The sequence below is a fragment of the Ictalurus punctatus genome, chromosome 10, assembly GCF_001660625.3.
Source record: "Ictalurus punctatus breed USDA103 chromosome 10, Coco_2.0, whole genome shotgun sequence".
NCBI classification, from domain to species: domain Eukaryota; kingdom Metazoa; phylum Chordata; class Actinopteri; order Siluriformes; family Ictaluridae; genus Ictalurus; species Ictalurus punctatus.
The window spans coordinates 815,591-838,780 of NC_030425.2; the positions used below are offsets into that span (position 1 = coordinate 815,591).

General features: G+C 41.3%; 2 protein-coding genes across 5 annotated transcripts; one reads left to right on the plus strand and one right to left on the minus strand.

Annotated features, from left to right (window-relative positions):
* The first annotated feature begins 226 nt into the window (after positions 1 to 226).
* Positions 227 to 6,042, plus strand: LOC108270680 (very-long-chain (3R)-3-hydroxyacyl-CoA dehydratase). 3 transcript variants are annotated; one of them, XM_047158260.2, is made up of 8 exons: positions 227 to 1,010; positions 1,155 to 1,217; positions 2,008 to 2,118; positions 2,296 to 2,423; positions 2,871 to 2,983; positions 3,073 to 3,167; positions 4,944 to 5,075; positions 5,160 to 6,042. In XM_047158260.2, coding segments are annotated over exons 2-8 (654 nt in total). In that variant the 5' UTR covers positions 227 to 1,010; positions 1,155 to 1,216; the 3' UTR covers positions 5,234 to 6,042. The 3 variants fall into 3 exon arrangements, with proteins under 3 accessions (XP_047014216.1, XP_017332994.3, XP_053539382.1); XM_017477505.3 differs by lacking the exons at positions 227 to 1,010; positions 1,155 to 1,217 and adding an exon at positions 1,734 to 1,928 and having other exon boundaries at positions 4,930 to 5,075; XM_053683407.1 differs by lacking the exons at positions 227 to 1,010; positions 1,155 to 1,217 and adding an exon at positions 1,742 to 1,928.
* On the minus strand, positions 5,429 to 22,354 carry helz2a (helicase with zinc finger 2a). Of its 2 annotated transcripts, XM_017477488.3 has the most exons (13): positions 21,987 to 22,346; positions 17,910 to 21,003; positions 17,670 to 17,755; positions 17,386 to 17,520; positions 17,094 to 17,282; positions 16,577 to 16,721; positions 13,115 to 13,213; positions 10,916 to 11,108; positions 8,498 to 8,632; positions 8,187 to 8,399; positions 7,918 to 8,083; positions 6,459 to 6,632; positions 5,429 to 5,651 (listed from the first exon to the last, which is right to left on the minus strand). In XM_017477488.3, the coding sequence occupies exons 2-13, from the start codon at positions 20,993 to 20,995 to the stop codon at positions 5,542 to 5,544; spliced, it is 4,731 nt and encodes a 1,576-aa protein (XP_017332977.1). In that variant the 5' UTR covers positions 20,996 to 21,003; positions 21,987 to 22,346; the 3' UTR covers positions 5,429 to 5,541. The 2 variants fall into 2 exon arrangements, with proteins under 2 accessions (XP_017332977.1, XP_017332978.1); XM_017477489.3 differs by lacking the exons at positions 5,429 to 5,651; positions 7,918 to 8,083 and having other exon boundaries at positions 6,470 to 6,632; positions 21,987 to 22,354.
* Positions 22,355 to 23,190: the final 836 nt, after the last annotated feature.

A 23,190-nucleotide genomic window follows, 5' to 3' on the forward strand; every position in this document is an offset into this window, starting at 1 on the left:
CAAGAAATCTAGAAATATAAAGAATTCCCAACATTGAAGTCCATACATAAAGTTATGTGTAATAAAGTGGAATGACACGGGGAAACAAGTGCTGAATACGCTACGAAAAAGCAGTTGGTCGGGTGATGAATTAGCTGAAATCTGTAAGTAATTATAGCCCCATCTGTGCAAATTAATATCAGCTGGGTTAGTATATTAATGGTCTATAAAAAGGCTTTCGTGACCAAGGAGTCACACAAGAAACATCTCTTATTTCCACCACTGTGTAGGTGATGTGATGGGCAGGTGTCCGCAAACTTTTGGCCATATCAGCGTATTAGTGAGGTAAACTGTTACTGCACAGTTGCACTGAAATAGAAGTATAAACAAAAAAAACAATCTGGTAAAGCTGCTGATTGTTAAATGCGGTGTAGGCCAAAGGAACACCTTCAGCCCGTGTCCGTGTTGACGTGAACGAGCGTACGTACAATACCAACTTCACGTACTGTGAAGGCTGAACAGCAAACATCTGGTTATTCAGATGATCACGCGATTAGTGTGAAGCGACAATAACAGTGTATAAGCCGTGTCACCAAACACAGCCCTGGAGAGACAAACAGATACCACACAGTTATATAGTGACCTGAAGGGGGTGCTAATGGACTGTCTTTGATGACGACACAGATAGATAGATAGATAGATCTAGAGAGATAGAGAGAGAGAGAGAGCGCGCGCGGGAGAGAGGGAGAGAGAGAGAGGGAGATGAAATATGAGCACAATGTATCAGCTGGTATGAATAATGAGCTGCATACGAGGATAAACACGAGGTTTGACTTCCTACACTGCAGCGGAGTCTCCGCCCACAAACACACGCACACACACACACACACCCACGCGCGCGCCCACACACGCACACACACCTCAGCAGCACAATACTCTCGCCTGTTTTTGGTAACAGTGTTACAGAACGCAGTAAAGACGCCTCGCGCTCTGTGACCATGTTTGCGGAAGTAGATCAGAGTGTGTAGCAGGTAAGATGTTAATAATAATAATAATAATAATAATAATAATAATAATAAATATAGACGAAGGTTATGTAATTGCTAGTTGTAGAAATGATAAAGGCACCCAGGACCGATCAGATGAGAACGTGTGTGTGTGTGTGTGTGTTTAAGGGATGTAGCATCGTCCTGTTCCATTTGATCTCCAAAACAAAGTCTGAAATGGATCAGAAGCAAGTAAGCTTCCTTTTGGGGTTCCAGATCATCCATCCATCCATCCATCTATATATCTATCCATCTATATATCTATCCATCCATCCATCCATCCATCTATATATCTATCTGTCTATCCATCCATCCATCTATCAATCTATCTATCTATCCGTCTATCCTTCCATCTATCCATCTATCTAATCTTCAGTAAGCGCTCTGTCCTGGTCTGACACCGTCCCTGGTTTTAGTAAAAGTGTAGTTAGACTAGCTTTTGTGCTTCAAAATTAGGAAACAGTTTACTATGAGAAACACAGTCATGTGATTATCATCATGTCCATCAATTATAAATGAGGGGGGGTGAGGGGGGGGCACACCTTGTGAAGTCAATGTGAATATTTTCCAGTAACAACATGTCCTATATTGTTTTGTTTATATATATATATATATATATATATATATATATATATATATATATATATATATATATATATATAAGCGATTTGGTGATTATAAAATAAATGAAAAATATATTAATGAATGGTGTCATACTTTATTTATTTATTTATTTTAAGTGGATATAGTTTCATTTAATGTTGTGGAACATCCACATCCAGTTATCAGCTATGCTGCAGTAGCTGTATAAAATGAATGTCTTGTGTTTATGGGCTACGATCCGTTCCACGGAGGCCACGGCCGAGAGCACGACAGCTGCTAAACGTCAGGAGCAGTGCGGCGGTAAGACACGCCTCGGCACCGGAACACTGTATTAGCGGTAGATGTAGATGCAGTAACGTTTGGGTTGTATTTACTGCAGTGCTGGACGCTCTGAGAAGACACTACCTGTTCATGTACAACCTGCTTCAGTTCCTGGGCTTCTCCTGGACCTTCAGCCTCCTGACAGCCAACCTCATCCTGCATGGTCAAGGTTCGGCTTCACCTGTTACCGAAACACGATCTCATCGTATATCATTAATCAGTGTATGCTCTTAAACTATAGATGATGATGTCCCGTCATTGGGGAATTCACAGCCAGGTTCTGTCACATATTGTGTGTATGCTATATGTAACTGTAATATATCTAAAGTATATATTTGATCTCTAGGTGCTTTGTACGATGCGTTTAGCTCCTGTGCCGCTGTGCTCTACGGCTGTCAGATGTTGGCGGTACTGGAGGTGATTAACGCAGCAGTCGGTCTTGTTAAGACTCCCGTCTTCCCCGCCATGATACAGGCAAGGCTGTCCAGCTGCGTTCCACATCACACAAATGCACGACAGATTAAAGGGAAAAGCGTCAGCAAGTATTTTATAGTTCTTTTGGGCCACCACGCACCGCCCAAACAGGATAAGTCTCTAGAACCGGACTGGACAAGATAGCATGAGGACCGTTCTTCCAAAAAATATTCTCTCTCACTTGGTGTTTTGTTGGTGGTGGCGGTGAAGGATGCTGGCTAACCCTTCACATAGATCTCCAATTGGTCACCCATTTGTATGTTCAAGATCTTTGGAGTTTCCAAAAAGGAATTTCCACCAAGCACTAATAATAATAATAATAATAATAATAATAATAATAATAAATATTTCAATTTACTCTTCAGTCGGACATTTAAAACAGTAAAACATGTCATACGGAGACTGCTCTGCTATTTATGATACCCCCCTCCCGGTGTTGGTGTGAAGGTGATGGGGAGGAACGTCGTACTGTTTGTGGTTTTCGGCAGTTTGCCAGAGATGCAGGAGCGCAGTGTGGTGTTCTGGGTTTTTTACCTGTGGAGCATCTCTGAGGTCTTCAGGTGAGTCACTAAATCTGTTATAACGATTAAAGTGTTCAGGTCACAAGTTTAAACATTGACATGTGTGTGTGTGTGTGTGTGCACGATAGGCTTGCGTTTCCCGTGCTGAGTCTCGATGCCAAGTTCGTGATGCTGATCTGGCTCCGCCATGCGCTGCTGTATCCTCTCACCACTCTGACAGAAGGTGAGGAGCACTGTCCCGTGTGTGTACACGGCTGATGTTGTTACCATTTTATCCACACCTATTTATGGAGAAAATTCCATGCCAGAAACAGATACTTATTTTAAAGATCTACTACAGTGGTGCTTGAAAGTTTCTAACATCATCATCAGCTGTCCTAAAAGGAGATAAATAGAACCTGATTAAACAAACGAGACAAAATTATTACATTTGATCATTTATTTATTGAGGAAAATGATCCAGTATGACATAAAAATGTGTGGAAGTTTTAGATTAGCGGTTTAATGTGAAGGTGAGATTAGAGTCAGGTGTTTTTAGTCAGTGGGATGATGATCAGGTGTGAGTGAGTGAACGTCCGGTTTTATTTAAAGAACAGGGATCTATCAGAGTCTGATCTTCACAACAGGTGTTTGTGGAAGTGTATCACGAACAAAGGAGATTTCTGATCTCAGAAAAAGAGTTGTTGAAGCTCATCAGGCTGGAAAAGGTCACAAAACCATATCTAAAGAGTTTGGACTCCACCAGTGCACAGGCAGACAGATTGTGTTCAAATGGAGGAAATTCAACACCATTGTTCCTCTCCTCAGGAGTGGACACCAACAAAGATCAGTCCAAGAACAAGACGTGTAATAGTCCGCGAGGTAACCAGGGAACCCAGGGGAACTTCTAAGCAACTAAAGACCTCTCTCACATTGTCTAATGTTAATGTTCATGAGTCCACCATCAGGAGAACACTGAACAACAATGGCATGCATGGCAGGAGAAAAGGAGGCAAGGAGAAAGCCTCTGCTCTCCAAAAACAACACTGCTGTCCGTCTGCATTCGCTAAAGATCACGTGGACGAGCCAGAAGTCTAATGGAAAATGTTTTGTGGATGGATGAGAACAAAATAGAACTTTTTGTTATAAATGTGAAGCGTTATGTTTGGAGAAAGGAAAACACTGCATTCCAGCATAAGAACCTTCTCTCATCTGTGAAACATGGTGGCGGTAGTGTCAGGGTTTGGACCTGTTTTGCTGCATCTGGACCAGGACGATCTCCCATCATTGATGGAACAATGAATTGTGAATTATACCAGAGAACTCTGAAGGAAAATGTGAGGACATCTGTCCATGAACTGAATCTGAAGAGAAAGTGGGTCATGCAGCAAGACAACGATCCTAAACACACGAGTCGTTCTACCAAAGAACGCTTAAAGAAGAATAAAGTGAATGTTTTGGAACGGCCGAGTCAAAGTCCTGACCTTAATCCAGTAGAAATGTTGTGGAAGAACCTGAAGCGAGCAGTTCATGTGAGGAAACACACCAACATCCCAGAGCTGAAGCTGTTCTGTACTGAGGAACGGGATAAAACTCCTCCGAGCCGATGTGCAGATGATCGACACTTACCCCAAACGCTTATCTGCAGTTATTACTGCACAAGGAGTCGCACCACATACTGAAAGCAAAGGTGCACATACTTTTACCCCATCACAGATATGTAATATGGGATCATTTTCCTCAATAAATAAACATCCAGGAATAATATTTTTGTCTGATTTGTTGGTTCTCTTTATCTACTTTTAGGAAGTTCTGATGATGTCATATTTATGCAGAAATGTAGAAAATACTAAAGGCTTCGCGATCTTTCAAGCAGCACTGTACGTGGCGATATAGGATCACAGTAGGACGTTCCCAGCCACGCCCCCGAGTACAGCTTTAAGCTGTGGCTGGACAGCGATGGCATTTCAGTGTAAATGACCTGCTGCTTATTTAAGGGTTGAAAGTGCTTCTGTTCCAGCTGTTGCCGTGCTCCAGTCTCTCCCGCTGTTTGACCAGACCAGACTCTTCAGCGTACCTCTCCCCGAGACCGTGGGCTTCTCGGTCAGTTTCTCCTTCTCGCTCCGGCTCTACCTTCTCCTCATGTTTGTTGGTGAGATCTTTACTCCACGTCATGGAATCGTCACATCCGTGTGTGAGACCGTTACACTCATACATACGTTTGTTTGTCTTACAGGATTTTTCATAAACATTAGACATCTGGTGAGCCCGACCGGAAGATCCTTTCGGCTGAAACCGCACACTGACTGATAAGTTTACATGGCAAAAAGGATGTTTCAGAGCTTTTTTTTAACCCCTCAGAGCACATAAATTGGTATCACTGTGTACAAGACTTGTACTCAGGTAGGAGGCGTGGCTCAACATTTAAAGGCACAGCTGTACGGTATTAAAGGATTTATTTTAATTTGATTTGTATGTGTGTGTGTGTATAGATATATATACATGTATTTTAAAATGTATTTATTCTGCTATTTATACTTTTCACATTATATTATTATTATTATTATTATACTTTTCACATTTCGTCAAAATCAGCTTAGTACAATAGTAGAAACGTGTCAAGAACGTCTGACTCTAATGTCTTCCGCGTCCAGCACACAGTTTTTTTCCTGGTAGTGAGACAGCAGTCTTTTCCACAGCTCGCTGCACTTCAATAAGTGACGATTACCTGCAAAATATAAACACGTTCTCCATTTATAATTAGCTCTAGTTTTTAACATCAAAGGTTTCGAAAAGTGTGGAGAATTTGGGATGTATTCACTTTGACATTGACGGACGCTGTGGGGCGACATGCCGGAACAGTAACTCTGTCTCTTGTGTGGTTTTAATATTATATATCTGCATCTAATTATCAATTACCTTGTACATTTCCCTCGGGATGTTAAGTGATACGTCTTTCTCTCTCTCTCTCTCTCTCTCTCTCTCTCTCTCTCTCTCTCTCTCTCTCTCTTTCGCTCTCTATCTATCCATCTATTTAATTCATCATTTATTACCGAATGGACTTCCTTCATTAATTTTTTTCCAAAACGCTTTTTGAATAAAGTTCTCTTTTAATGCTCTGAGGTTTTATCAGTGTTATGGACTGACTTGTGAAGACAGAGGCTTGTGATTTTGAGCTTTGCAAATAAACTTAGAGGCCCGAACCTGTTCAAATGAATAAAATGGCATTCATGTTTTATTGGATGTACTCTCCTGTGCCGAAGGAAAAGCTAATCGAGCACTCATCCGCTACACTTCCTTTGAAACGCTAAGTTCATTCAAACGTTTAGACACTGTAACCGTAACAGATATCGTGTTCATTGGAGTGCAAATTAACCAAACCAAACCAGCAAAAGTCAAAATACTAATAAAAAACACATAAAAAAGTGGATTGGACGCTAAAAATTGCTCGAAATGTACTGTATAATTGAGTGTATGAGAGTATCCTATCTGTATTGGTGTGAAATGAAGGTTGGTGTTTTCTTTAGCATTTTACCCAGAATGCAGAGTCCGTCCTGGGCGCGCGTGATGGCGACGTTGACCTGGTTTGGATCTGTGATGAAGCCAAGTTTCTTCCCCAGCCACCCTTTGCTGGTGTACGGCTCGTTTTCTATCTCAGAAAGTGTACAGGAACGAACTGTAGAGATTATCACATAACGCCACTCACTCCCTACACACACACACACACACACACACACACACACACACACACACACACAATACATTATCATACATATATCTACCGTATGATAATCATGTAAAATGATATTTATGGGTTTCGGTACATCACATCTGCTTAACTTGGCTTTCCAGCGATTACACTTAGTCTTTATTAGTTTATCAAAACAATGCTGTTGTTTCTGAAAGATAATGACATCATTATCTGGATCTACACTACCATTGTAACTTAACAGTGTGACTATTTCAGCTCTTAACCCTGTGTGTACAATTTACATACAGTATGTGTGCAGATGTTAGAGCTATGCTACCATTCAAAAATTTGGAATCACTCAAGAAAACCTTTTTTAAAGATATATATGGATTGATGGGGGCACGGTGGCTCAGTGGATAGCATGCCCACATGTTCTCCCTGTGCTTTGGGGGTTTCCTCTGGATACCCTGGTTCCTCCACCAGTCCAAAGACATGCATTGTAGGCTGATTGGCATTTCCAGACTGTCTGTAGTGTGTGAATGTGTGTGTGCGATTGTGCATTCTGGACCCCATCCAGAGTGTCCCCCACATGGGATAGACTCCAAGGTGATTTCTAATGGAATACATAGGAATACAAAGGCCGATTTTCAGCTCCTGTGTTCCAATGTCACGTTGTCTTACATAGACAACGTGGAGATACTCCATCTGTCAAGCATGGTGGAGGAAATGTGATGGTTTGGGGGTGCTTGGAAATTTGTTCAGGGTAAAAGAAATCTTGAACAAGGAAGTCTGTCACTCTATTTCGTAACACCATGCCATACCATGCAGACGGCGTGTGATTGGAGCTCATTTCATCCTACAACGGGACAATGACCCAAAGCACTGCTCCAAATTATGCAAGACCTATTCAGGGAAAAAACTGGAGTTCTGTCTGAAAGGGATTGGCCTGCGAAATCACCGGATCTCAACCTTTCTGGGCTGATGTGGGAGCAGATTGACCGGGATGATATGAAAAACATGCTCATCAAGCCAAACTCATGGGAGGTACAACAGGAGACAAGAATTCTGCAGATTTCCTCAACAAACTGCCCGTCTACAGCTGTAATAATGGAAGAAATGGAGGGTTCTTCAATGAAAGTAAAGTTTGAAGCACGATATTGTCATTTTTTTGAGTTTTGAGTATATTTTCTATTCATTAGAAAATGAATAAAATTATTCATGCGCTTTGCATGGAAATTTCCGGAGTGATTCCAAACGTTTGAACGGAGGTGTATTTTGTGTGAAGTAGTGATGTGAAATGCACCTTGACTCTTCATAATTGTACAAACACTGACATCCTGAATGGCCTGATTTTTCTTCTCTGCCAACATCATCTTGATTTTAGACATCTGTGCATTGTAGGGGGTCAGAATGACAACATCCTCTGGCTTCACACGAGACTTACTGATTAGCAGATGTGCGATCCGAACCTGATTAGTGTAACAGTGATGAGTGTGTGTTAATGCATAGAATAATGAACGTGGAAATCGCCCTAGTGTCTTCTGTATAACCAGACGTCGGTGTTCAGCTTACCGCTTGCTTGGCCTCCAGTTCGTTGGCTACTGAATGTTCATTTCCAGCTGCTGTGGAAACTGCTAAGCTGATCTCTTCTCCTTCAACATGACCGAATACGATTGCAGTTGGGCTGTTATTTTTGTTAAGCAGAAGGCAGGTTCTTTGCTTAGTTCCAGTAATCAGTTTACCTCCATAAAATTCTTGTGAAGGGAACTCACAGATACTCTGGTGCTACAAAAGACAAAAAAAAGTTTAATGTTGTTTTTTTTGTGTGCTTGATTATGTTTGTTATATTACAATCTTTATAGTCGTTTATCCTTTTACAGTACCATTCTATACTGTGTGTCCAGCATCAATGCCTTGGCCATATATCGTTCAAAGAGGGACTTCTCCATGCCAAGCTCCTTCACACGGGCACATGTCACAATTGGCCGAATCTGTTTGTGGTCACCCAAAAGCACAATCTACAAAAGAAACACGCTATATAGTCTAAAACTACAATTTCTTGCTTTTCACGTGCAGTCTCATCTATAAATGTCGACATGGTTGATAACATTAACCTCCAAAACAGACTCATGTGGCCAGCTCCGACGGATTCAACCCGTTATACAGTGCTCTTTTATTCATGTAAACACAAAGGATGTTCACACATGATGTAGGATATACTGTCCGGAAAACATTGGACGTACAGTCATTTGAAAAAATAAGTACACCCCATGGACTTTTTTTTTCTTTTTTTTTTTTACATATTTGGACGAGCATACACGTAATCATCTTTGAAACAGTGCCTAGTAATGAAGTTGATATACATGAACAAAACCACAATGAAAATGAGCTTTTATAATCATTTATTCAACAGAAATATCAATAGATGTGATGTTATTCTGTGGAAAAAGTAAGTACACCCTTGGCCTCTGAAGTTAATAATGCCTCCTTTCGCAGAAATAACTTCCTGTATGTGTTTCACATAATTGTCCTACCAGGCGTGCTGGAAGTTTTGACCACTCTTCCACGCAATATTCGTTCAGTTGTAAGATGTTTGAAGGTTTTCTTACATGTTCTGCACGTCTGATGCCCCCCACCCAACATTTCAATGGGATTCAAATCCGGGGTTTGACTCGGCCTTTCCATAACCCTCCATTTCTTCTTTTTAAACCATTCCTTGGCGGATTTTCTCGTGTGTTTAGGATCATTATCCTGTCGAAAGGCCCACTTTCGGTTCAACTTCAACTTTTAGACAGATGACCTCATGTTATCTTCAAGCACTCTTTGATATGATGCAGAATTTATAGTTGAATCAATGAATGCAAGATGTCCAGTCCCTGAGGCAGTGAAGCAACCCCAACCATAACATTTCCACCACCGTGCTTCACAGTTGGTATGAGGTGCTTCTCCTGAAAAGCTGTCTTTGGTCACCGCCAAACATGTCTGCTGTTACTGTGGCCAAACAACTCTACCTCTGATTCATCTGTCCAGAGCACATTATTCCAAAAGGTCTGGTCTTTGTCTATATGCTCATTGACAAACTGTAGTCCTGCAAAGGCTTTTTCCTGGCACGCCTCCCATGCAGGTCAAATCTGTGCACTCTCTTTCTGATTGTAGAAGCATGCAGTTTGACACCAACAGATTCATGATGAAATTTTGGGGTTCTTGGGGTTCTTTTTGCATGAGACGATCTGCTCCTGGGCTGAATTTGCCGGGACGGCCGGTCCTGGACTAATTAGCAGCCGTTTGAAATCTGCGCCATTTGTAGATTATTTTCCTTACAGTGGAATGATGTATTACAAATAATTTGGAGATCTTTTTAAAGCCCTTTCCAGACTCATAGGCATCCACAACCTTTTTTCTGAAGGCCTTACAGAACTCTTTAGATCTTGGCATGATGCCACCACACACCTCAATAGCAAAGGGAACGCCAGACACTAGATATGAGAGGGGTATAAATAAGACCTGTTCCACCTGCACTCCCTAAGCATTTTCTAATTACTGACACCCAATCTTCAGCACCTGACTTTATGGATTTGAAGGTATAATGAATGTAGGTGTAGGTGTACTTACATTTTCCATGTTGTCATATCACAGCAAACCAGTGACTACATTTCCCATCCTGCACTGCGGCCTACAAACATGTCCGCCATTGACTGCAATTCCCAGAACACTCTTTCATTCTAATCACACACACCTGCATCCAATCTCATACACAATCACACCACAGTTTAAAAGGACTTTCTAAGCATTCACTCTTTGCAAAGTATTAGTGTTTTCACCATACCAAGCGTTTATACGCTGTTCATCGGTTTGTTTCATGGTCCTTGATCTTGTTCTTGTTTCTCGTCTCGATTCTTGCCTTGCCTAGTTTATGCCCGTTTGTAGATCGCCCGACCCATTGCCTGTTTGTTCAACCATGCTATAGTCTCATGATTCGGATTTGTCTGCCTGCCTCTCTTTAGTAAACGCTCTTTTCTGCACTTGCATCTTAACCTTCATTACGTGGATTACGTGACATGTGATTGATCAGTTCCTTTTCGTTCATTTAAATTGTGAAAATTACTACAGAATGTCAATTTTATGGTATTTGATAGTGAATCAACTTGATTAATAGGCACTGTTTCAAAGTGGATCAAATGTTTTCATGTCCAAATATGTCAAATAAATAAATAAATAAATAAAAACCCAACAATTTCCATCTGGTGTACTTATTTTTTCCACAGTTTTACTTCACTGTCTCAAACTTCCTGTGTGCTCACCTGCTCGGGCTTATGTGAGACTAATGGAATGAAGGCTTCTGGTTCTGTGGCCATGGCACACTCATCAATTAGGATCTGTCGGAAGTCCATGGTCTCCATTAGGACCGGTTTTAGAGCAGTTGAGCAGGTGCACAAGATTACATCATGCTTCAGGAGTTCATGCTCCTGAGCCTTCTTCAACACTGTCCTGTAACTGTATACATCATTTTTATTATCAATGTGATTTTCTTCTTTATATATACACACACACACACACACACACACACACACACACACACAGATTCAGAAATTATTCATCCCAAGCATCCCAGAGCATCAACATCTACAGACAAGGCCTCAATGAACAGCTCCAAGCAGAATTAGCATGCAGAGATGAGAGTTTCCTTCAGTTTGTCCAACTGGAAATTTGGACCAACAACCAGCTCAGAGCCAGTAGAGTGGTATTTCACACATTGAAACTTTCTCATTTATGATTATAAAATCCCCCAGTAACCAATTGTTCTAAGTTTTCCCTGGCTGTCAACTAAAGATATGTGCACCTTTGCTGTCAGTATGTGGTGTGACCCCCTTGTGCAGTAATAACTGCAGATAAACGTTTGGGGTAAGTGTTGATCATCTGCACATCGGCTCGGAGGAGTTTTATCCCGTTCCTCAGTACAGAACAGCTTCAGCTCTGGGGTGTTGGTGGGTTTCCTCACATGAACTGCTCGCTTCAGGTTCTTCCACAACATTTCTACTGGATTAAGGTCAGGACTTTGACTCGGCCGTTCCAAAACATTCACTTTATTCTTATTTAAGCGTTCTTTGGTAGAACGACTCGTGTGTTTAGGATCGTTGTCTTGCAGCATGACCCACTTTCTCTTCAGATTCAGTTCATGGACAGATGTCCTCACATTTTCCTTCAGAGTTCTCTGGTATAATTCACAATTCATTGTTCCATCAGTGATGGGAGATCGTCCTGGTCCAGATGCAGCAAAACAGGTCCAAACCATGACACTACCACCATCATGTTTCACAGATGAGAGAAGGTTCTTATGCTGGAATGCAGTGTTTTCCTTTCTCCAGTGTTCTCATCAGTGTTCTCCTGATGGTGGACTCATGAACATTAACATTAGCCAATGTGACTAAGGCCTTTAATTGTTTAGAAGTTACCCTGGGTTCTGTTGTGACCTCATGGACTATTACACGTCTTGCTCTTGGAGTGATCTTTGTTGGTCTCCACTCCTGGGGAGGGGAACTGTAGGGATAAAGCAACTAACTGCTTCCAATATCCCTCTTTCCTCCGTCTACCTTTTCAGCCTTTAAGAGTGGAGTGTTTCTCTTCTTTATGCTACCGCCAGATGTGGTTTGCCTCAGAGTGTATGGAGAGAGTCTGATTGAACCACACTGACACAAAGAGTAGCTCAAAGAGACTTCTCTAGTTTATTGCAGATTTCACAGAGGTTTATATACAAATAGCCGTGCATAGGCATAGGTGTGGAAATAATATGGCAAACTGTCTGGCCACGTATGTGAAAAACATCTTTGGCAATACAAGAAAGTATAGCAGTTGTTGAACACACATGGTCTGGTTCGTTTAACAGAAAAGACGAAGTTCCTATGGTGACGTTTGAACTGGCACGTACACAAAAAACAGGTTCTGGAAAGTTCATGAGACACAAATTAAACTATAACCTAAACATTCTTATACATATCTGAGGGAATAGAGAACAGAGAGTTTCCAACAAGAACAGTGGTCTTGAATGTCTTCCATTTGTGCACAATCTGTCTGACTGTGGATTGGTGGAGTCCAAACTCTTCAGAGAAGTTTTTTTTTTATTCTTTTCTGCGGTTCTCAGAAATCTCCTTTGTTCATGCCATAGTAAACTTTCACGGACCTGTCTTGTGAACATCAGACTTCTAGATAGATTTCACCTTTCACCTTCACTCTTTGCCCCTCACAGATATGTAATATTGGATCATTTTCCTCAATAATTAAAGGACTAAATGTAATATTTTTTATCTCATTTGTTTAATTGGGTTCTCTTGGTCTACTTTTAGGGCGTGTGTGAAAACCTGATGATGTTTTAGGTCATATTTATACAGACAGAGAGAAAATTCTAAAGAGTTCACAAGCTGTCAAGCACCGTGTATGTATGCAACAGCAAAATAGGTCAAATATACAACACAAACACACACTGTTATCATAATGTCCTTTACCTTTTAGCATCAAATTCCACAGTGCCATCTTCAAACTCTTTTATCTTCTTTGAGTGGGGGTTCTCTGGTCGTCGCACCAAGTCCATCAGAGAGATGTCTCTTTAAAACAGCAGAAGATACAGTTCAATCGCAATTTCAGCAATTACAATTTTTTGCAGTGTGGATTCCTTATAATTTCTAATGGATTCAGAAAATGGAGTACTTCTTTACTAATTATCATTTGGCCATAGAAGAGGCTATAACATTTATTGGCTTCTGTATGGCTTGTATGGGACAATGGGACAATGGCACTGGTAAATTTGGTATCATCCAGTTAAAGGCATATTTACATCAACCCCCACTTCACCTCATGATCTTCTGTTTATGGGAAAAGGTTTCTAACCTCAGAAAGGCAACGCACACAGACACAGCAAATCCATGTTTACATCAGGGTCACTAAAGATGTGCAGCATAGTTCACAGCCTAAATAACAATTTTCATGTGCTAGTGTTGCCTTCCGTTCAAGAATGTAAAAAAAATAAATAAAAACGTTGAAAGCTCAGAGCAACAGGGGTGTCCTCTGTAAGTCCCTGTAAAGTCATTAAAACCCGATCTAGTGTAAACCCGTCTAAAGTTACTGGTCCGAACAACACGCAGTATCTAGAAGGGTGCTTTTGTTTATCAGCTCGCAGCGTATCCCATCCCAGTGCTTAATCTTAATGAATTAACGAATTAATTAGAATTATACTCATAATTATGAAGTGACATTTAATATCTCGGTGTATCCCATCCCAGTAACTGTACAGTAAACTTACTGGAGTTACTGGTTTGTGTTTCCAAGGAAGGCAAACTGGATCTGATATTTCAGAATGTGGCAAAAGGATAAAAACACAGAAAACTTCTGTTTTGAAAAACAGTGCTAATTTACATGAATATGAGGTTATGATTAATGCAGCTTTTTAAAGAGTACAACAGAATGATCTGTATCTGTATCTTTTTTTTCCCCTGCTGCAAATATCAGTCGGTATTAGGATTGAAACCAGAAGTGAGGTTTCAATCCAACAAAAGGGTTGGGGTTTTTTTGTTTTTTTTATACTGTGTGTCCAAATTGTGTTTCAAATTGAAGCGGCCTTGAAACTCTCCCGCAATGTACAGTGTTTCGAAGCTGGGAACACCGTATATGACCTCTTTGTATTGAATATGGTCTCATTGTATGCGGCCTCTCTGTGGTCCGGACCACTTTTTTAAACAGCCAGTCTCCAGGCATCCTGATCTTTAGCAACACTCTCCTAGGTATCGATGCTGATGCCAGTTTCATGTCTTTGTTGCAGCCATTTTCGGAGCAGAGGTCATACAATAGAGCCTCTGGGATCCAGCTAAGGTCCATGTGCCTGACCTGGCTCGGTCATCTGAGTCTCCTCAGACTAATGATGGCATGCTGGAGGACCTGTACGGTTGGCCACGCGGTCATGCCACGGAATCTAGAGGCGTGTCTTTGTACTTAGAGCAGTGAAGCTTCTAAGAAGCAGTTTGCTGACTACAAGGGTCTGTGTCACAGTCAGCACTGTAGTAACTTTGGGTAAGAAAGTATTTCCTTAGATCTGCATCTCTACTGATGATGAAGCTAATGCCAGTGGGAACATGGCTGCCTCCAGGATACCTTGTGGAGCTCCTTGCACTGAAAGAATGTATTTGTTACACAGAGTCCATGGTAACAGCACAACTCTAGGCCTTTGCCATTCATCTTGCCCATGCGGGCCAGGCCTTGAAAGTCTCCTGCAATATACAGTGCATTGAAGATTGGAACATTTATATGGCTTCGTCCAATTTTCTGTAGAAGAGGTCTTTGTCCTCTGGCGATGAGCAGAGAGTGGGGGCATAGGTGCTGAAGAGGTTGGCTGGACCTGATAATGCACAAGGTGATGCCCCGTACTGATCCATGTGACAGAGGCTCAACAGTAGCTATGAGAGTGTTCTCACAAACTTACACCATGATGTCTTGGTTTGCCTGGGTCTTCCCTTGACAAAAGAAGGATTCCCTTCTCCCAAGAATTCCCTTGACAGATGTTCGATCTGCAGAGTTCCCCGACAGTGATGTGGTCTTGCAATACAAAGAGCTGGAGTCTTTTTAATTTTCTCGATCTTGCCTGGTGGAAGGTGTTAACCTACTTGTTGAAGAATCCAGTAAGCTCCACACACCTAATGGAGCAGGCAGGAGGTGGCACGACAGAACCTGGGGCCTGAGCAGCTTGAACTAGGCGGTAGCTGTCCAGTGAGACGTGATGATCTCTCCCACCGTCTCTCAACCAATCAGAAGGAGCTTATAACTGGGAACTGCACTTCCTGTGTTGTACCAGCATCGATATTGCAGGAGTGACCTCTCCAGGGTACCGCAGGCCTGAGTTACCTAGACTTCAAAATCCCCCTCACAGCATTACTGCTAAAATCCAAAGGAAAGGAAGAGCCAATACATGCTGTACCAGTGCAGCTGCAGGAGTTTCCGGCAGGGATGAATACACTGATCATTAGCCTTAAGGCTCGTAATTTTACGTAATTGCTCATGTGTGCACGAATGGCCCGACACGCAGAATACAAACAATCATGAACTGTGGTTTTGCTGACATCAAATGTCTCCCCCACAACTACAAATACAGCGCAGTGACCATGCGGTTTTCTGTGGGAACTGGGGCACGATGGGACGGCAGAACCGGACTAACCAGCGGACCGATCTCGTTGCACAACATCTGAAATGTTGTTTTGGTCATTCTAAAATGCCTTAGCCAAAGTCGTCAAAGCGGATCGGTATAATTACCTCCCAGAACTGTCTTGCACTCCTGCGTTCCCAAAGAGCAGGCTCCCGCCTCCGAACGCAAGATGATGACATGACCGCATTTATTGCGTTTCGTCTGCATGCTCTGAGACGCAAGTAATTTATTATATGCGGAAAAAAAGGCCCACCGTGGCTTCTGCTACTGCAGCAAATTCCATTTTTCTTTTTGATATTCGGCGGCAGTTTTATCAGGGAGTGACTCGTTTGTTCTCTTCGACTCACTGGATGGAAACGGTGCTTCATTCGCAAACGTTTTATGCGTTATTCCAGTTTTGCGCACAAGTTAAATCAGCAACTTTGGATGGAAATAGGTTTATGACTCTGTTCCTGGTTTCATGAGTTTGGATTTACCCTGTTTACGTTATTTGCTGATCGCCTGAATCTTTGTCTGATTCTGACCCTACTCTTACTCACTGTTTTGGATTGTTTGCTGAACTCTAATAAACCTCACCTGCAACTGCAACCACATCTGCTTCCTAACACACTCAAAAAGTTCTCCAAAACGTGTTTATTATATTATCACTTATTATTTCGAACCAGACTCTTCTGTAACACTGCTCCTGGCAAAACCATTCCCAAAATGTCTGTTCTTTCTTTGATAGTCTATCTCATTATGCGTAGTTTCAAGCAATTCTTTTTTTTTTTTTTTTTACCTTAGCACATCCTTTGGCTTCTCATCACGGAGGGATCTGCGACAGAGCTTTAGTTCACTTCTAGGATATGGGTACTCCCGCATTTCCATCTGATCACAGTAGATCCGAAGAGGCTTAAGGACTCCTCTTAGCTTCAACAACTGCTCTGTATTACAGTAACAGATTCATAAATTGTATTGGTTTAATTGATGCTTGGACCTATCAAATTAAACTATCATATACTGAAGGTATTTGATACCATATGAAGCAGGCTCATTTCAAGTCTGAGTCAGTCACAGGAAACAACATCAGGTAAGTTACAGACCTTAGGAATACTGTAAAAGCTGTAAATACAATGACTATATATTGCAAAACTGTAAAGCAGCCATGCGAAGAGACACCCCTAGACTGCGGGTTAAGAGTCAGGGACAACACATTTCTTCGTTTTCCTGCTCAAACTTATGGTTAATTAACAGGAAAATAAAAGACTGTGTTAAATGTATGAAGGCATCCCTTCCACCTTGCAGTTACAATTCACCTGCCACAATATCCACAGACTTGTTGGATGGACCGCAGTACAGGATGCCGCGCTTCTTTGGTATTTTCTCATTTAGAGATCCATCTTGGACTTGTCTTGGTGGCTGTTTTGGACATTCTGCTTCAAGAGCTTTGTTCTTCAAGTAGAATTGATATGTAATATGAACCCCAACCACAGTTTTCCCAGTACCTGTTGAATGGATAGATGTACGAAGGACCTAAAAGTGAGACTTTCATACCGACCTCAAATAAGGTTGTAGATTTTGTCAAGATCTTCTATTAATAAATTGTACCTGGTGGTCCTTGGATCAAAGTAAAAGGATTTTTCAAAGCCTCCTGCACAGCCCTTTCCTGACTTTCATTCAACAGTTGCAGGTCCAGATTGTCATCCATGTAGTCATCCACTGAAGGTAGCTCTGTAGGTTCACCTAGTGAAAAATTTGAACATAAACCTATCTTTTAAGCCATTTAAAATACAGTAATGGTACGTAAACTATATTAGCATTTTTTGTTTGTTTGTATAAAAACAATAATAGCCATGTAAAGAATGATAAGATTTAGTTAGCATAAAGCTTACTGGACTCCTTGAAAACGGAGCCGGTTGCAATGCTCTTCACCAGGTCATTGGCTTTTTTGAGGTTTTCGATAGCATGTTCATATTGCCTAGAAATGAATAATACATCAATAATTAATCATAGATTATATTATTCACATTTGACTAATAGTTACATAGCAAATTCCAGTTTCTTTAATCAGAAAGTATATATTGTGTAAAAGATTATAAAAATGTATGTTTCTGAGATGGTGTTTCACGTACACGTATGGAATTTTCTTGGGAATGACTTCTACAGTGAACTTTGTTTCCCCGTGTTGGAGATCAGCTGGGACATTTGCCATATTGTGGAGGTTTATTTGAAAATTTATTTGGATGCATTGTGATTTTGTGTTCGTCTTCTTTTCCTTTCCTCGCTGTCGTGTTTGAGATTTGATAGGTACACCATGAGCAACCCATGTAAAGGGCAGAGCGTTCTGCAGATCGGAAAGACCAGAGCCATTGCTCTGTGTTGCGTCTGTCTCTTCCTCTTTCTCAGCACATTGATCCCTCAGTCTGATGCACAGGTAACAGTTCGTTAGATCAAATTCCAGAGACCACTGTTCTTTCTGTGTTTGTGTCATTTTAAAGAAACCTCTGAGAGACGTCTCTGTGGCTCCCGTCCATTTTATGCTCACGTCTTCAAGAATCACACTATTATTTTCTTCCACAGCATTGTAAGCGGTGTCCATTTCACAGAGTTTTCCCCAGATCTCCTGGTACTCCTTACAATTCCAGTATTTTGTTTTTGATGCATGGCATTCTGTGTTTGCAATGAAACAATTGATTGGGTTTCTTGCATGCTCCAAACAGACCTCAAAGCATGCATCGACAGTGAGGATATTTACTGCAGGCATTCGTGCCCCATTGATCACTTCTGTGCCAAGCTGCACTTGTAGCACTTCATCTAACTTGAGTTCCATGTTCCACTCTTTAAAATCCTCATTTACATAAGCTTTTGAATTTACCGGAGATTTTCGATCATATTTTTTTACACCTTGAAGGCACTCACTGACCGTATCCCAGTCTTTAACTTTAACTGCAGATATAATTTTGGTCCAGATTTGAACTGAGATTGGGATTACGTTTCCATTGATCTCTGACGGTGGATGTATCTTCTCCACTTCACTAAATGAATACACTCTTCTCCTCCACTTGAGAGTGCAGGACTCGTCTTGATGGTTGTACTCTGGCTGCTCGACTACTTTTAGGTTTCTGTACTTGATCATCAGCCCTGGCACTCTGTCAAGAGGAATTGAGACAGTAAATTCATGTTTTTTTGGAGCAAGCTGGGCCACGACTGCCAGTTTGGTCATGTCTGTACAACTGGGTTTAGTGGCATTGATGAATCTTAACGACTCCAAGTCAAAGTCCTCACTAGAGTCCCAATCAGTACAGAACTGATCGATTTCAGCCTTTGTGTATTCCATGTCTAATTGGTGCTTTCCAGAGATTATTCTGTGGAGAAGCCTCTGAAGAATCAGGTCTAGATAGCGTCTCATAGGGGATGTGGCCCATGTGTATGCATTGAGTTGCAAGTCATAATGTCCTAATTTTGAGGACAAGTTGGAGCATGACCTCAGGATGAGAGATTTATTTTGAATTTCCGTGAATTCCTTTGCCATGCGATATAGTGTAGGATGGATTTCATCTGATATAATAAGATGAACCAGCTTGTGGTAATCTCTGTCCTTTGTGAAGACCTCCATTTGCTGGAACACAGGTTTCAAAACACAAATGGATGACTCTCTGGCTCTGGTTTCTTTAAATCCTGCCCCTGCAACTTCACAGATCTGAGAGAGATAAGGAGAGAAGGGCAGTTTCTCAGAGTATTTCATTTTAAACGGATCAAGCACTTCGCGGTCTGGCTTGAAGTGGCATCTTAGCGGGGTGAGATCTCTTGTTAGGTCGTTGGAGATGAGTTCTTCAGCCACTGCATTGTTGTAGAAATTCATTAGCTCTTCCACCATGCAGTGGGCCCTACTGTCTCCTTTTCTCTGTCCACTGCTCCAGCTCCCCTCCAGCCTGAATTTTCTAAGCACCTTGGTAAAGCAATAGGCCACAGCAACACAGTCTTCTACACTGGAAAAATTAAAAGGCGCCTCGTTATCATCCAAACGACGCTCTTCTATTATCTCGTCTGCCTCTTCATATGATAGCCGTGCGTCAGACTTGATGAGAGAAAGAGTAAAGGAGCTGGACTCTATCATGCTGGTGGCCTTGTTAATCATAAGTACCAAGGATATGACATTTCGGTCCTCACCCGGGAGTAAGCTTAAGTATTTAGAGCTTGCTTCTCTGGAAAACATAAAAGCTGTTTCTGCTTCATTTACATCAGCTGGATGGTAAAATGTCCTACCTTGGTCCTTTGCAAATGTATCCTCCTCACTGCCTTTCCTGATATAACTTGCTACATCAGTAATGTGTATAGCAAGCATATATTGTTCTCCCTTGTCAGTCAGACTAAAGGCATCATCCAAATCATGTGCTTTACTGGAATCTATGGTAAAAGTTCGGTCATTGCGGAAATCCTGTCTTTTTTCAGATTCCTTTTGGTCACATCTTGGTTGGAAAGAAGGAGGAGGGCCTTTAATGCCACATTCTAGTTCCAGCAATGCATTAAAATACTCTTCCTGTGAGATAACTTTTGTAACCGCTCCAAGAGGATACCTACGATTCTTTTCCCATTTCAGCACCTTGACAACTAACAGCTGATCCTCCACTATGTCTATACATTTCTCAGTGAACCAGTATTCGCTCTGGGGATTGCGCTTTCGTATTTCTATTTTGTCTGGCTCTTTCTGAAGGATGCATATAGTGGTCATGTTGTTCTTGACAGGTGTAACTAGTTTTTTACGTCCTTCCATCCTACAGATAACGGTACAACATTCTTCAGATCTGTGCATCAATCCTACTACCTTCCCTTTCAATGATTCACCTGGATTTGGCTGAAGTTCTCTGTTCAAGATCTGAACACAAACCTCATCACCAGGAAAAGATCTGCCCACATGATCAGTTCCGCTGATGCGAATGACAGAGGTTGGATCATTGAGAGGTTTAGCATATGCCAGATCATGTCTCTCCATTTTAAGTTTACAGCGTTTGAACTCATGAGGTTTGGTAGTCAACATTTCTTCCAGTTCCTCCTGAGTGTGTTCTTGGTCAAACAGCGACTCCCACTGGAAATCTGGGCTTGAGTGCTTAAAAAGGGCACTGATGATTTCTGAGGCTTTCTCAGTTGTTCTGGTACCAGAAGAGACATTTGGCTTTTCTGACTTTGATTTTGAGGACTTCCTTTTATTCTTGCCCATAGTTTACCCTGGAAATACACAAAAGGCAATTCAGATAATTGTGGCCTGTTACCGAAAATATAACCCCAATTCCGAAAAAGTTGGGACAGTATGGAAAACGCAAAAAAAACTAACAAAAAGAGACATTTGAACATTCATTTCAACCCTGTGCTATTCTGAACACACATTATTAACACATTATCTGATGTTTTACTTTGTGAGTTTAATTTATTTGTGAAAATATGCACTTTCAAATCTGATGACTTCGACACACAACAGTTTTTGTCCAAAAACTATTTGAAATGTCGAATCATCGGACCACAAAACGCGATTCCGCGGTGCTACTGTCCGAGCCCAGAGGAGTGGGCGGGGCTTCTGGACAGTGTCGATGTACAGCCTCCGCTTTGCATAGTAAAGCCTTAACTTCAAAACAGTGAAACAGGGAAACACACACACACACACACACACACACAGACATAACCACTTGATGCTTGATGCATTTGAAACAGTGTAGAAATGTTTGTGTCATTCAGTTTCATTGAAAATTCAATACACATATATCTGCAAAGCAGTTTTTTTTCACTGAGTGGCAGATAAATAATCGGCACTGCCAAATAACAATTCAATAATGACCCAAAACCCAAATGACTCATCACAGCATACACAGGGTGTTGTCCAGTCAAAATCGCTCATTTGTACACTTAAAAAAGACACCAGGAATAAAGTAATTTGTGAGCCCTGTTGAGGACGCGCTGTCGAAAGCTGTCCAGCTAAAGTCAGGCAAGAAGTCGTTTCAGAGTGAACTTGAGGAGTATTTAATACTGAGCTCATTACACTGTGATGTGTAGGCTTCCAAATACAATATAATGTCCTCTACAACAAATTACTTACAATCAGTAAAAACAAAACATCTATTATTAAAAATTATTATCTTATTTCCAGCTAAATAACTTCCAGTAAATAACTCCAGATAAACAGGGGATAAACAGATCAACAGGAAAGCTTTACTTACCTCACTGATGGTTAGGCTCTTAAGAATGAGATGGCAGTTCCTTCAGACTGAAACCTACCTCCATCTAGTAAGGGGCACATGACTTAACCCTTTCAGTCTGTATCGTAGGGCTGGATTCGGAGCTGGTGATTTAATTTCAAAGTTATGTCAGTTGTGCGTGGAGTTGGGTTGTTTAACCTGATTTTCTGGATGGCCTAATCAGGTTCTTAAAACTGCATAAATGTAGATCACGCCTCTGAAATGGCCAGTTCTGTTTGTTTTGTTTTGAGTAGCGGTGTTGAAGATGGGTTTACCTCACTAGCACGCAGAGCACCGTTCACGGAAACGCTTGCCTTTCATCTTTGAGGAAGCGAAAGCTAACAATGCATTTACACACTGCACAGGGGGAAGAGCTGAAACCAGGAGATCCCAGTCACATGGAGCACTTCCAATGAGATTATAATGAGCTCGTGCTGTCGGTGTAATGTCACAATATACATGTACATAACTTACAAATATCTTTTTTATTTTATTTATAAAATCTCAGTAATTAAAAACATTCATAATATTGATGGGAATTGAGCCCAAAAACACCTTTTATTTGAGAATTTTTAATCCCGTCATTTTTTTTTTTTAAATCTCCAAAAAAATAGTAATAGTAACATGATTTTTCATCAGGTTCATTAGATTTATACAAATGATACAGAATCCAATCCAAGCACAGAGCTGTTAAATGAGCTGACAGTGCTACAAGTGCTCACCCATATATCTATCTATCTGTGTCTTTCTCAAATTACTAAATGTAATTATATGTGACTTTCATTTCAGTTACAGTTGTGTTTCACAGGGAGAAAGGAAATGTTTCTGTTTAGTGGCCACACCCTAACATACAAGAAGCACCACGTCACGTTCACGCCTGTAGCTCTGACGTGATGTACGACATTGTTCATCCCACTGTGGAAACTATCGGAAAGAATGACACTTTGTCTTTTAGCAGGGGTAAAGGGTTGTTAAACCTCAACTTATTCTCCACATTTTCTCCCCAGTTTCTCCAAATCGTCTGTCAGTTCGCACCCGCCAGCCAGCTCCCCTCTGTTACATGCAACAAAATTGACTATAAATGTGTTATTGTTAAAGTTGGATGAAATACCTAAAGCATTCTGATGTCCCAGTCGAGGTCTTTAACTCTGTTGACGTGGCTCATGCCTCAACCAAATAGTTTTGC

What these genes read in the sequence shown, in the direction of transcription:
- LOC108270680 (XM_053683407.1), top strand. Translation starts at nt 1,838, where the DNA reads ATGAATGTCTTGTGTTTATGGGCTACGATCCGTTCCACGGAGGCCACG. An exon ending in ACGTCAGGAGCAGTGCGGCG is followed by an intron (nt 1,929 to 2,007) that starts GTAAGACACGCC and finishes TATTTACTGCAG; the next exon opens with TGCTGGACGCTCTGAGAAGA. An exon ending in CCTTCTCCTCATGTTTGTTG is followed by an intron (nt 5,076 to 5,159) that starts GTGAGATCTTTA and finishes TTTGTCTTACAG; the next exon opens with GATTTTTCATAAACATTAGA.
- helz2a (XM_017477488.3), bottom strand. Translation starts at nt 20,995, where the DNA reads ATGGGCAAGAATAAAAGGAAGTCCTCAAAATCAAAGTCAGAAAAGCCA. An exon ending in CCCAAGAAAATTCCATACGT is followed by an intron (nt 17,756 to 17,909) that starts GTACGTGAAACA and finishes ATTCATTTCTAG; the next exon opens with GCAATATGAACATGCTATCG. An exon ending in GTGGAATTTGATGCTAAAAG is followed by an intron (nt 11,109 to 13,114) that starts GTAAAGGACATT and finishes TGATGTATACAG; the next exon opens with TTACAGGACAGTGTTGAAGA.